The 13,657-nt window shown below is 49.2% G+C and overlaps 1 protein-coding gene across 1 annotated transcript in view; it reads right to left on the minus strand.

The window, feature by feature from the left end:
- Nucleotides 1–13,657, minus strand: part of LOC135828349 (uncharacterized) — a 32,653-nt gene that overhangs the window by 14,129 nt on the left and 4,867 nt on the right. Inside the window, exons 5-14 of the mRNA XM_065340800.1 lie at nt 13,013–13,139; nt 10,163–10,727; nt 9,163–9,377; nt 7,789–7,966; nt 6,497–6,588; nt 5,744–5,860; nt 2,832–3,047; nt 2,226–2,402; nt 1,675–1,878; nt 157–418 (exon numbers count right to left, since the gene is read on the minus strand). Of these exons, the coding sequence (XP_065196872.1) occupies nt 157–418; nt 1,675–1,878; nt 2,226–2,402; nt 2,832–3,047; nt 5,744–5,860; nt 6,497–6,588; nt 7,789–7,966; nt 9,163–9,377; nt 10,163–10,727; nt 13,013–13,139 (2,153 nt within the window). The remainder of the gene's footprint in view (nt 1–156; nt 419–1,674; nt 1,879–2,225; nt 2,403–2,831; nt 3,048–5,743; nt 5,861–6,496; nt 6,589–7,788; nt 7,967–9,162; nt 9,378–10,162; nt 10,728–13,012; nt 13,140–13,657) is intronic.

Below are 13,657 nucleotides of genomic sequence, written 5' to 3' on the forward strand. Positions count from 1 at the left end.
CCCAGGCTCCTGGGCAACAGGTAAGGACCGTACAGCTGAGCACTTGTGACGGTACACACGCACACACGCGCACACGCACGCACACACACACACACACACACACACACACACACACACACACACATACACACACACACACACAAACATAATCCCTACCTGGCCTAGCATGTCGCACATCGGCGCGCTTGTGTTGTCCACAGTTCCAACTCAGTGCCTCTGTGTAGCTATGTGGCTGCTCAGCTGTCCTATCCTGCGTGAGCTCGGCGAGATTGTCCATGGCGTACGACTGGAGCAGGGGAAAAAAGCCCAGAGGCCACGGCCAGTCGTTCGACGCAGAGAAGAAGCGTACGTGCATCGGCGTGGAGTGAATGCTGCTTACGAACCGTGGCTCCAGGTTGGGGGGCATGACGGCAGGAAGCTGCGGGCACATACAGGGAAGAGAACGGATTTGACATTGATATCGGAGATGAATTCCACGTATTCTAATGTAATTCCCAGGCATTTCAACAACATTACAACTCCTAGGACAAAATATATTTTCAGCCATTCCTGTAATTATTGAACCAAAACTAAGGTGCCTCCAGAGCCTAGTTTAGAGCAATCAGCCAGGTGAAAGGGAACATTATGTTAGCTGCTCCCTCCAGTCTCTCCGGAGGCGTGGGTTCGAATCCCACCGCTGCCACCAGTGTTAGCTGCTCCCGGAAGTCCCCTCACACCGGAACACAGGGGTTTTATATGATTGGATTATAGAAGTATTCGATAAGAGTGTAGACAGAAAGAGAACAGGACAACGACAACTCAAGACAGACTAGAACAGAACAGAACTGGAGACCCACTGGAGCATGCGCTCTTCTATACGTGAGTCTCATTGCCAAGGGGAACGAGCGGGAAATACGAATAGTGAGTATGTACAGGTCGTAGCATTAATACACCTATTACAATTACTACCGGCACCCTCATGACTACTGCCCCCGGGTATGAACACCAACTCACGACTAACGACACAATCTTCAGATCTGGTAACTGTTTGCAGCATAATGCATCTCCCCGAATATAAGTCGCACCTAATAACGATAAACGTCGCCAGCAAAGAAGGGGATGCGACTTATAATCGAGTGTGACAACTTACTTATGTAAACATATTGACACAATATGGCTCAGACCTGAGAATTACAATCGAGTGCGACATATACTCGGGGAAATACGGTATTTTTCAATCTCACGAAAAATGACAGGATCATCGAGGGTCGTTATTGACAAAGTTCGACTGCACACAGTTAAGTGCTCTTTGTGCTCTCTGTGTGCATGGGGAAAGTATCAGTCTGGCTTCATGGGGAGCACCTCCAAGGAAACGTGAACGGATGAATGTACACAGACCTCTGGTCTACGGAAACTTGTAGACACGTACATCATTGCCTCCAGGACCTGCGTCACCATGCAATGTGCTGAATCCACTGAGCAATTCCCTACATTGAAGTCCAATACCTCCTGCGTCACCATGCAATGTGCTGAATCCACTAAGCAATTCGCTACATTGAAGTCCAATACCTCGTGCAGTGTCGATGTAAAAATTTGTGCAAATCAAGAATGGAGAGGAGAGCATGGGAATAATGTGATCACGCACAAACACACACAATCGATGATTTTGACCACGAACTCTGCTTGTTCACTTACCTTAAAAGGCAGGAACATCATGTCACCCTGAACTGGAAACGCAAGACCAAAAAAGGTAGCCAGTTGCATGGCAAAGTCTCCCAGCTTTGCACGCGGTGAGCCACGGCCAAACATCTCGCGGCTGGCCAATGCCTTGCGACGATACAAGCCTTCGGTGTGCGATGCAAAGCCCAGTGGAGGATGTGCCTGTGGGCCAAATCCATCCTGCAGAAAACCAAGATCAATCACCATGCAACCAATCACTGGGCAGATCTCAAGTTAGCTTCACCAATGCCAGAATTATACTATAAACAAAAAAAAGGTTCTGGCACGCAACCAACCCTGGACTCAGACAAAAGCATGATTCGCAACACCACTTTCCGCAATGCGATGCACAACATATAACACATGTGGCGAGCTGCAAGCGCGACACATTACTCACAATCCTTTCGCTTTGTTTGACATCGACAAAGTTGTACATGCAGCATGGGGCATTGCAAAAAGCGATACTATGAACCGAGTTAAACATACGAGTGTTGAATTGGTGATCACAAAATCACACAACGCCGTACCAGCAGAGATCTGAACAGCCACTGTGGTGTGAAGAAGTAGAGGTCATCAAACACAGAGCCCGGGTAAGGGATGTGCAGCAGATTCCCATCATGCTGGAGAAAGGTGAGCAGCGCTTTCATCTCGTCCCAGTTAGACTCTGCTATCTCATCCACGGGATCTTTCATCAGGCTGTTGATCTGTGTACAAGTCACAAATACCAACACAAGCACAACATATCCTGAAGCAGAACGGAAGGTAAAGAGAATAATAGTATGAGCCTCGTACCGGATGTTGTACGTCCTAGGTGTTAATTAAAGACCAACAAGAGGGGTACACACTCGAATGCGTGCACACAGGCACACACGCAATCCGCATCCAGGCGGAGTCTGTACTGGGGACTCTGCCGGCACAATCTAGGCAAGCAAGTGCACGTAGCCGTCGGTTACATAGCGTGCTGTCTATAGATATGCATACAGAAACTGAATCGGACAAGATAAACCCGGGCAGAAGTCTAATCTTGACTTCCCACCGCAACAATGACCGACCCACGACCCCACCCCTCCCCCCCCCCCCCCCCCACCCCTCCCCTACCCCTATGTATCTGTCTAACGTTACTGGAAAGTTACCTTGGAAAAGAGATCCACTTTCTCGATCATCCACGCGGTTTGCTCTAGCGGCGTGGAGAGCAGCTTCTTATTGGACGAGAGTCTGTTACGCAATCCGACGTGACTGTGCGGGACCTCCGGGATCATCAGGTATGTCGAGTCCAGTGTGTCCAGGACATCGAACAGATCCTTGACGGAGCGTTCGCGATGGCCACGCGTCAGATTTACAATGACCGGCTGTAACGCAAAGCATCACAACAGCAAACAGTACGAGTAAACATTTGAGATCAGTGCAGTTAAACACTGCGGACTGGTCGTATCGCCTACTAAATCATCAGTACTTGGTGCAATCCCAGCAAGCATTTAGCAATACCCTCCCCCACCCACACCCACTGGCAGTATCTTTAAAGGGGAAGTTAAGGCAAAAATCAAAATTTCACCAGTTGTAGTCTCCGGGGTGCTGAGTCAAATGGTCTTGGTTCGAGAAAGCTGAGACGCTCCCTTCCTACTTGAATCCCAATCGAACTTGCGCACTTCCACCGAAACTGGGTGACTGCGCCCTACGAGATGGGGATTTGTATGCAAAATGTCACTAAAAGCGCCATTTCATTCTTATAAAAGCACGGATGACCGCGATTGGCCCATATGTTGTGGTCTTTTGGACGCTGAGTCGACTGGTTTTGGTCCGAAAAGGCTGCGATGCAGCATTGCTCCTTTATTCCCTATCGAACATGGTTGGACAAGTGGTCACGTGCTCCTGGGTGCCCAAATCACCTGGTCACCACGCCAGCAGGCGACAACGTTCACACCAAGGTTCAACTCGAGTTCAACTCGAGTGACAGGACTGTACCCAAAAAAGGTCAAACAGGCTAGTAAGTTGTACCCTGCAGGCACGGTGACCAGCTGACTGGTGTACGCAGGAGCACGTGACCGCTTGTTCAACCATGTTCGATTGGGAATAAAGGAGAAACGCTGCATCGCAGCCTTTTCGGACCAAAACCAGTCGACTCAGCGTCCAAAAGACTACAACATATGGGCCAATCGCGGTCATCCGTGCTTTTATAAGAACGAAATGGCGTTTTTAGTGACATTTTGCATAAAAATCCCCATCTAGTAGGGCGCAGTCACCCAGTTTCGGTGGAAGTGCGCGAGTTCGATTGGGATTCAAGTAGGAAGGGAGCGTCTCAGCTTTCTCGGACCAAGACCATTCGACTCAGCACCCCGGAGACTACAACTGGTGAAATTTTAATTCCCGTAGCTATGCAGAAGACGTTACTTCAGTAACGTCTGGCGCTAGCCAGGGTCCACACAGCTTTAATTTGGTGTTTGTGTGTTTGTGTGTTTATGTGTTTGTGTCACGCCCGGCGCTATCCCGTATCTGTCCCGTACCGTACCGTACCATCAAACACAGCTGGCCACATACAGCTGGGCGCAATATTCAAATAGGGCTTTCAAACGCAAGATCATAACGTGAAGCAACTTGGTAGAATTAGTATGAATGCGAAGTGTATGGGGGAATGCATGTAGGGCGATAGTGCGGGTTCTAATCCCAGGTTTAATATGCTAAAAAATAGGAAAATTGAAAAATTTATAACATCTCACATCTCTATGCTTTTTTTGCCTAGGTCATCAAGGCGGTAGACGGTGTCGTATTACCCTCGACCGTACCTGTCCCGTACCTGTCCCGTACCTGTCCCGTACCTGTCCCGTATCTGTCCCGTACCTGTCCCGTACCATACCGTACAATCGAAGACGGCTGGCCACAATGCATATTCAAATAGGGCTTTCAAATGCAAGATGATAACGTGAAGCAACTTGGAAGAATTAGTTTGTGTGCCAAGTGTATCGGGGGATGCATGCAGGGCGATAGTGTGGGTTCGAATCCCAGGTTATGTCTTTTAAAAAAAAGGAAAAATTTATATGAATTAATAACATCCGTATGCTTTTTTTGTCTAGGTCATCAAGGCAAAAAAGCATAGCGTAGGGCCCTGAGCATCCAAGCTCTCTCGTTTTTGCCTTTTTAACTTCCCCTTTAAAATTGGTGCACAACAAGATCAAAATTAATCAGGGAGGGGGGGGGGCATTACATTGTTCAGCACACGAAGCACAGAAGCCATAATTTTTCTTTCACTAGGCCTTTCATTCCATTACTCCTCAGGTCGAATACAATGGTGATTAACAAGGTAGTAAGCAAGTCCTGATAACCGGCACTTTTGACATTGTAGTACTGTGGTTCCCACTGTTGTCTGATCCTGGTAATATTCATTGTCTCACTGTGTACTTGGCGCCACTAGCGCTATCTTTTAAAGTGCTATTTGGTCTATGCTCTGACTACCAAATATGCTGTTGGCGCCACTAGCGCTATTTTTCAAGTGCTATTTTTGTCAATGCTCTGCCCGCCAAAAGTGCCGGTTATAAGGACTTGCTTACTACCTTGTTAATCACCATTGTATTCGACCTGAAGAGTAATGGAATGAAAGGCCTAGTGGAAGAAAAATTATAATCATGGCTTCTGTGCTTCGTGTGCTGATTTGCTTTCCTCCAACCAAAAATCTATTCATTACATTGTCCAAGGCCAGGGACTGAGTGATTCACCACCTAGTACTGCATTCTGTGTCCCGGATATACTTTCTGATTTATTGTGTCTATCCCCCATCCCCCCCCCCCCCCCCAAACAAGTTCTTTTACAAGAGGAGAAGACTGATATAATAAAATGAATGTTTGAATCGCAGTGAAGAGACCGTTTTTGGAATTGAGAAGTGAAGTGTAAATGTGTAAGTGGCTGCGTTGGAGTTTGCGGACAATTAGAAAAGTTTAATAAAATGAATTCTACTTTAAAGTTCTACAATCAAAATGACATAATGCCAATAAACATGTGATGCGGGTGATTTTAATTTTTAACCAGCCATGGTTGACATACAATATACGCCTACCTTGGGTCGAACTGGTCGCAGGTTTGCCAGTATCTCGTGTTCGCCCAGCTTTGTGTCGACGCAGTCCACAATCTCTTCACGCGGCACATCGCGCGTGTGAACGGCTGCCAACACCACCTGCACACCACAAGGATACGGATACAACCAAGCATGGGGCTACGGGCACCGGCACACAGGCTGGTCTTCAGGTATAAAGGTTACGCAAATACTGCATAAGTACAAAGTTTTTTTCGGAAATAACTTTCGCTATATTCGTTAGGGGGCACGAAATATCTAAAGTGTACGAGTACCAAACTAAAGTTTTTTTTTCGGACGTTCGGGGTGACAGACTTTGACCAAAAACTAAACTTAGTACGCAACGAACCTGCTGGTGGAGTGATCTAACGAAAGATTTCGTGAAAGAAAATTTGCACTTGTGCAGTAGTACATCGTCAGGTGAGGTGCTCTGTGAAAGTGGCAGACTCGCTGCACAGTCATTCGCTAAAACGTAAGTTTTCCTTGCTCGTTATAATTACATGTCTTATGCTTGTCCCACACTCGGGTGATTTTTCGGCAGATGCTCCGACACCGACTCCGATATGAAATCCGTAGACTGGGCTGGATAACCTATACCCACCCACGCAACGTTTGTCGGAAACGTGCGCGTCAACACCGTCCACAGCAGGCAATTTTCGTTCCGATCCTGGGGATTTTCGTACGATTCCATAACCGGCCTAGTGCCGTAGTGGGTACTACGCATAAGAGTACACTAACCTGCAACCGAGGGTTACGCCCAGTCTTGGTGTTGTGCGGGAGTTTCTTGCGAATAAACTCAAAGAACGGTATGAGATCGACCAAGGACTCATCTATGCAGGTGAACATACATATAAACACACACACACACGCATACACACACACACACACACACACACACACACACACACACACAAACACACACATACACACACACACACACACACGCATACACACAAACACGCACACACACACACACACACACACACACACACACACACACACACACACACACACACACACACACACGCATACACACAAACACGCACACACACACACACACACACACACACACACACACACACACACATACACACACACACACATACACACACACACACACGCACACACACACACACACACACACACACACACACATACACACACACACACGCATACACACAAACACGCACACACACACACACACACACACACACACACACACACACACACGCATACACACAAACACGCACACACACACACACACACACACACACACACACACACACATACACACACACACACGCATACACACAAACACGCACACACACGCACACACACACACACACACACACACACACACACGTATACACACAAACACGCACACACACGCACACACACACACACACACACACACGCATACACACACGCGCGCACGCACGCACACACACACGCACACACACACACATACACACACAATGGATGAACTACCCATCACAATCATTTAGTTTGTTTTGCATTCTTTCCAGGAACAGACGAGCCGACTGGTATTTTTTAAGAACACTAGGAAAAGCTTCCGGACAAAATATTCAATACCCTGGGTGCAGGGAATGTCACGCATACCAGTAAAACATGCATTGGTTGTTAATACGTTGGTCTGGTAATGACACGACCAACCGGCCTGGTTCCGGCGGGCCTGGTAAAGTGAGAAACGACCAAACGAATCAGTCACTACTGCCGGGCTGTAGACACAGGCAACCGAATACATGTACAGTGATCCCTGCCCTAACCGGACGTCCTCAGCGCAGCGGAAAACTGTCCTGATATGACAGGATTCCGCTTGATCCAGGGATGCATGTTCGATCCACGGCATTTTGGTGAACGAAAATTTGTCTGGTCATTACAGGATTCCATTTGGTACAGGGTTTGGAAAACACAGGTTTTAGTGAGTCGGAGTCATTTTACTGCACAAAAGAATTCAAAGAAGCCAGCCCAAACCAAACTTTCCGAATACGCAGAGTTCTAAGACTTACCTCGATCCAGATCCCAGACAAGGATGAAGTGGGTGTGCTTGACATCCATGGCGCGCATGAACAGCCAGAACGTCTCTAGACAGCCCAGATCAAACACTCCGGGCGGACAGCTAGAGTAATCACGCATGTGTCTAACGAGCAGCTGACGCCGATCGTGGGATTCACCAACCACGACGATCTACAACACATGGTTTGCACGAAGAGCAAAGAAAACTAACAGCTCTCATTCACCTGCAGGAATACTACGCTACACAAATGTTGTTGGGGGGGGGGGGGTTAGCGTAGCAAGTCCAGATGATTACAAGCGCCTCTCTAGTCACTACAGACGGCGTAAAGCATTTAGAATTTTAAATTGCTTCCACAGTCAGCGGCGGATCCAGCGATCTCTACAGGGGGGGGGGTCCAGTATAGTCAAAACTAAATAGCTGATACATGTACAGTTGCGCTCACTGAAATCCGACCCAACGTGCAAAGCTGGCGCATTCAACTTCCACGGCCCTTGACGCCCTCGAAATGAGATGAATGCGGCTGGGCGTACACATGTACACATACAATGATGTAATCGGAACTGGTCCAGGGCGCCAGCTTTGCACTTTGGGTCGGATTTCAGTGAGCGCAACTGTACATGGACACGCATATGGCTGCCAGTAGTACATTTACGAAATTTGGGGGGGGGGAGGTTCCGTGCTGGAACCCCTCCTGGAACCCCTCTTGGAACCCCTCCTGGATCCGCTCCTGGATCCCCTCCTGGAACCCCTCCTGGATCCGCTCCTGGAACCCCTCCTGGATCCGCTCCTGGAACCCCTCCTGGATCCGCTCCTGGAACCCCTCCTGGAACCCCTCCTGGAACCCCTCCTGGATCCGCTCCTGGAACCCCTCCTGGATCCGCTCCTGGAACCCCTCCTGGATCCGCTCCTGGAACCCCTCCTGGAACCCCTCCTGGAACCCCTCCTGGAACCCCTCCTGGATCCGCTCCTGGATCCGCTCCTGGAACCCCTCCTGGATCCGCTCCTGGATCCCCTCCTGGAACCCCTCCTGGATCCGCTCCTGGAACCCCTCCTGGATCCGCTCCTGGAACCCCTCCTGGAACCCCTCCTGGAACCCCTCCTGGAACCCCTCCTGGAACCCCTCCTGGAACCCCTCCTGGAACCCCTCCTGGAACCCCTCCTGGAACCCCTCCTGGATCCGCTCCTGGATCCGCTCCAGACTGTAATAACAAAGTGCAACATGTGATTGTTAGAAGGTGCTGTGCACGGCGCACAGTGAACAGTCCCAGAAGCTGTGGAGGGACTTCCCCAGAAGCTGTGGAGGGACTTCCGCATAATCTGTGGAGGGACTTCCCCCGTGCTCCCCCACTGACTACTATAACTCTACCTTGGCAGCTCGCTGTGGCTCCAGGCTGCGCAGCTGCTTGTTCAAGTAGCGCACGATATCGCCGGGACGTCCGAGGTGCTCCTCGGGCACGTTACCGATCGTCAGCTTCTTGGTGTCCAGGGAGATGAGCTGTGAGAGGCGACCGAGCTCCAGCGGCAGAGACTTGATAGCGTGGTTGTCACTGATGTTAAGAGAACACAGCTTGGTCAGCTCACCTGTACCACAACAGATACAACACAGCACACGACCCATAACGCACAACACACCGCATACATTACGCAATACACAACACACAACACACAAGAGGCCACAAACACTACATACCAGAGTATATTGATAATGCTCTTCCATTCGACCTCAGTAAATCTACATTCCACCTGATCCACATGATCTACTCTACCGCAACCACCCTTCGCACTCTCCTTTCATCCAGATTTCATACACCTACCCCCTGCCCCGATAACGCTTCCACTTCATACACCCATCCTGCCCCTACCACCCTTCCCCTTCATACACCCATCCTGCCCCTACCACCCTTCCCCTCCATACATCCACCCTGCCCCTACCATACTAGCCAACACCCACCCATGCCGCCCCTACCACCCTTCGCCCTACCCTCTTCTCTATAGACCTACCCCATAACCCTACCACTCTTCCCTCTCCTCCATACGCTTACCCCCCCCCCCCCCCACAGCCCTTCCTAATCTCCTCTCCTCCATACACCTACCCCCACTTCCCTCTATACCTACCCCATTCTGATATCCCTTACCCTCACCCTCCACACACAACTTCCCTCCCACCCCTAAACCATTGCCCCTTCCCTGTCCCCCATACGCCCACCCCATACCCTACCCCTCCATACCCCACCATACACCCCCATCACTGCACCCATTTCCCCTCCCCTTTCTTTCTACTGATTATTCCTGCCAGAAAGCCTCTAGCCCGACCCACACAGCTACACAGTAATGTGAGTAAATTGGCAATCCATGCGTCGACTCACCCACACAGCGCGGCACATACTCCAATTTGTTATGGGAGAGGTTGAGGTTGAGCATTTCGCTGGCCTTGCCCAGGGAAAACGGCAATGTCTTGAGCTGGTTGTTCGACAGGTTGAGATCGGTCAGGCACGGAGACCAATCCTCGACTTCTGGGAACTCGGCGAGGTTGATCTTGCGCAGGTTGAGCTTCTTGAGGTTCTTCAAACCGAAGATCTCCACCGGCAGTCCCGTGTGATTATTAGCGTCGGCGCAATCCGCGCCGCCGATGAAATTCTCACTCAGATCCAGTACTTTGAGATTCTTCAGCTGTACGATAACGGGCGGAACTCCACGAAGATAGTTGACGCTCAGATCCAGTGATGTCACCCATTCGCCCAGCGACGTCACCGAATGGTGGATGGAGTTGTTGCCCAACGATCGGAACACGTGCATCTCGCGTAGCAGCCAGTAGTTGGCGACGAACGGCAGACCGAGGCCGTGCCAGTCGACAGCGCCGGTCTTCGTGTCGCATTCCATGTTGATCAGGATCTCCCCGGCCGTGTCATGGAAACTCTGTTGCATAGCAACCTGTAGAGTTAGTGAGCGAGTGAGAGAAAGAGAGTTAGTGAGCGAGTGAGAGAAAGAGAGTTAGTGAGCGAGTGAGAGAAAGAGAGTTAGTGAGCGAGTGAGAGAAAGAGAGTTAGTGAGCGAGTGAGAGAAAGAGAGTTAGTGAGCGAGTGAGAGAAAGAGAGTTAGTGATTGAGTGAGAGAAAGAGAGTTAGTGAGTGAGTGAGAGAAAGAGAGTTAGTGATTGAGTGAGAGAAAGAGAGTTAGTGAGTGAGTGAGAGAAAGAGAGTTAGTGAGCGAGTGAGAGAAAGAGAGTTAGTGAGCGAGTGAGAGAAAGAGAGTTAGTGAGCGAGTGAGAGAAAGAGAGTTAGTGAGTGAGTGAGAGAAAGAGAGTTAGTGAGCGAGTGAGAGAAAGAGAGTTAGTGAGTGAGTGAGAGAAAGAGAGTTAGTGAGCGAGCGAGAGAAAGAGAGTTAGTGAGTGAGTGAGAGAAAGAGAGTTAGTGAGTGAGTGAGAGAAAGAGAGTTAGTGAGTGAGTGAGAGAAAGAGAGTTAGTGAGCGAGTGAGAGAAAGAGATTTAGTGAGTGAGTGAGAGAAAGAGAGTGAGTGAGTGAGAGAAAGAGAGTTAGTGAGCGAGTGAGAGAAAGAGAGTTAGTGAGCGAGTGAGAGAAAGAGAGTTAGTGAGCGAGTGAGAGAAAGAGAGTTAGTGAGCGAGTGAGAGAAAGAGACGGTTAGTGAGTGAGTGAGAGAAAGAGAGTTAGTGAGTGAGTGAGTGAGAGAAAGAGAGTTATTGAGCGAGTGAGAGAAAAAAAAGAGAGAAAAGGGAGAGAGAAAGAGGAGGAAAAAAACAGAATATACCAAATTTCCCCGTTTGTAAGTCACACTCAATTGAAAGTCGCACCTCCATTTCCGGATCCATGTCACATCGTTTCAATATATTCACTGCAGTAGTAAATCATGCTCGATTGTAAGTCGCACCCCCTTTGCTGGCCCTGAAGTTAGGTGTAAAAAGGTGCGACTTATATTCGGGGAAATACGGTACACAATGTTCCTACGAGAAAATATTCCCTACGTATCAAGGAATGAAGGATACCGTACAAAGCAAGAGTATGTCTTAGCAGAATACCCACTAAGTTAGTTCTGTCGTATCGCCACTGGCCAGTTCACCATTATTACAAGTGCTTGGAGGAAAGTCAAAAGTTTGTACATATACGACTGAAGTAACTTAGTGTATACTCTGCTACGACATAATCTTGCTTGACATGCATATTCACAAACTTTCCGATATCGTATCTTTTAAGTCAGCACAAGCACATCAGCAGAATTCTCGGACAGGGAGGGAGAAGAAGAAGGGGTTGGGAGGGGGGGGGGGGGGGGATTCAATGACCATAACAGTACTACAGCCATACCTCGCTTAGACGCACACATCCATTTTCCACAAAACAAATCCGGATGGGTGAGGGAACCGGATAATCGAACACACCCCAGGGCCGGCGGAACCGGTCAGGCTGGTCCGGCCATGGCCGGACCGCTGGATGGTCCATGTGATTCGTGCAAAACCAGTGTAAAAAACCCAGAGGTACACAACTCGACTGTACTGCCGACGTGTGATGTGCTTCGAAGTAGCTCAGGACTCCATGACCGGCACTGTATGGCTTCATATGGTTAAAAAAAAGTTGTGTTTGTGTTCTTTTACTATAATTTTCTGCATTTTCTGGAGCCTTAATTAAGAGACGCCCAAATTCGCTCTATTTCACGTAAATTTTAAATATTTCTCCCGCGGGAGCTCCCCCGGACCCCCCTCAAAGGTTGGCCGGACCACTCCCAAACTCCTTCCTCCGGCCCTGCACCCACCCACGCAAGCTCACGTTAACGCCGAGACCATAGGTCGGTGTTGTGGGCTTGCCTCACCAGCACAGGCTTGCTTTGCGGCCCCTACTCTCCCTGCTGTTTTGTCATTGTATACTCTGTTGTCTTCTCCCCTTCTGACGAGTAGGTTGTGTACTTAGTAAAAATAAATAAAAATAAAATAAAATAGAAAAAAATACAAAACATACTGTATGTATGAATGACATTATGGTGTGAATCGGTAACCAATGATTTTCTTCCTGATGGCGAGGGATCCGGATTAAAGAGGATCGGATAAAAGAGGACAGGATTAAAGAGGAGGGGATTAAAGAGGACCGGATAAAATAGGACGGGATAAGCGGCGAGGTCTGACAGTACTTCTGAGTACCTTGCCCTATACTTCACCAGCCATTCCACCGGGGGGGGGGATACTCCAAACACATGATATGTGTATCCGTACCCTCATAGCTATGCTGGTGTTGATGGCCTTCTTGCTGTGCAGCGGGTAGACTAAGTCTCGCTCCTGCTGAGATCCCAGGATGAGAAAGTTATTGTTCTCCACCTCAACTTGAGGCGCCAGCAAGTACCTGACACAGGAGAAAGACAGCGTGCACATGCAAACGGGCATACACATGCACAAACACATACGTACAAGCGGACACACACACACACACACACACACACGTACTGTTAAGAAAAGATGTATCAGGGGCGTCGCAGAGCAGTGGAGAGTTATACGACCGGGGGTCCGGGGTGTCGACCGTGGAAACAACCGGATTTTTCAGCCAATACTGTACGTTTTAGCTGTCTACAGGCGCTCGGGGAGGACCATCCTGGACGAAACGTGGTAGGGCCATAGTCGTACTGGTAGTACCGTGTGTGTGACGCCCCTGTGTAGTGTTTTCCTGTGTGATGGCATTCCCCAAACTGTCTTCGTTTAGTTGCGTGCATATGTGATACGAGCATACATGCAAGCGCATGTACACACACACACACACACACACACACACACACACACACACACACACACACACCTCAGACCTCAGACATGCCCATCGCGGGAGCGATGATAGCGAACAGCTATGTTTTAGACATAGCAACTTGT

Source organism: Sycon ciliatum, chromosome 12, assembly GCF_964019385.1.
Source record: "Sycon ciliatum chromosome 12, ocSycCili1.1, whole genome shotgun sequence".
NCBI lineage: Eukaryota > Metazoa > Porifera > Calcarea > Leucosolenida > Sycettidae > Sycon > Sycon ciliatum.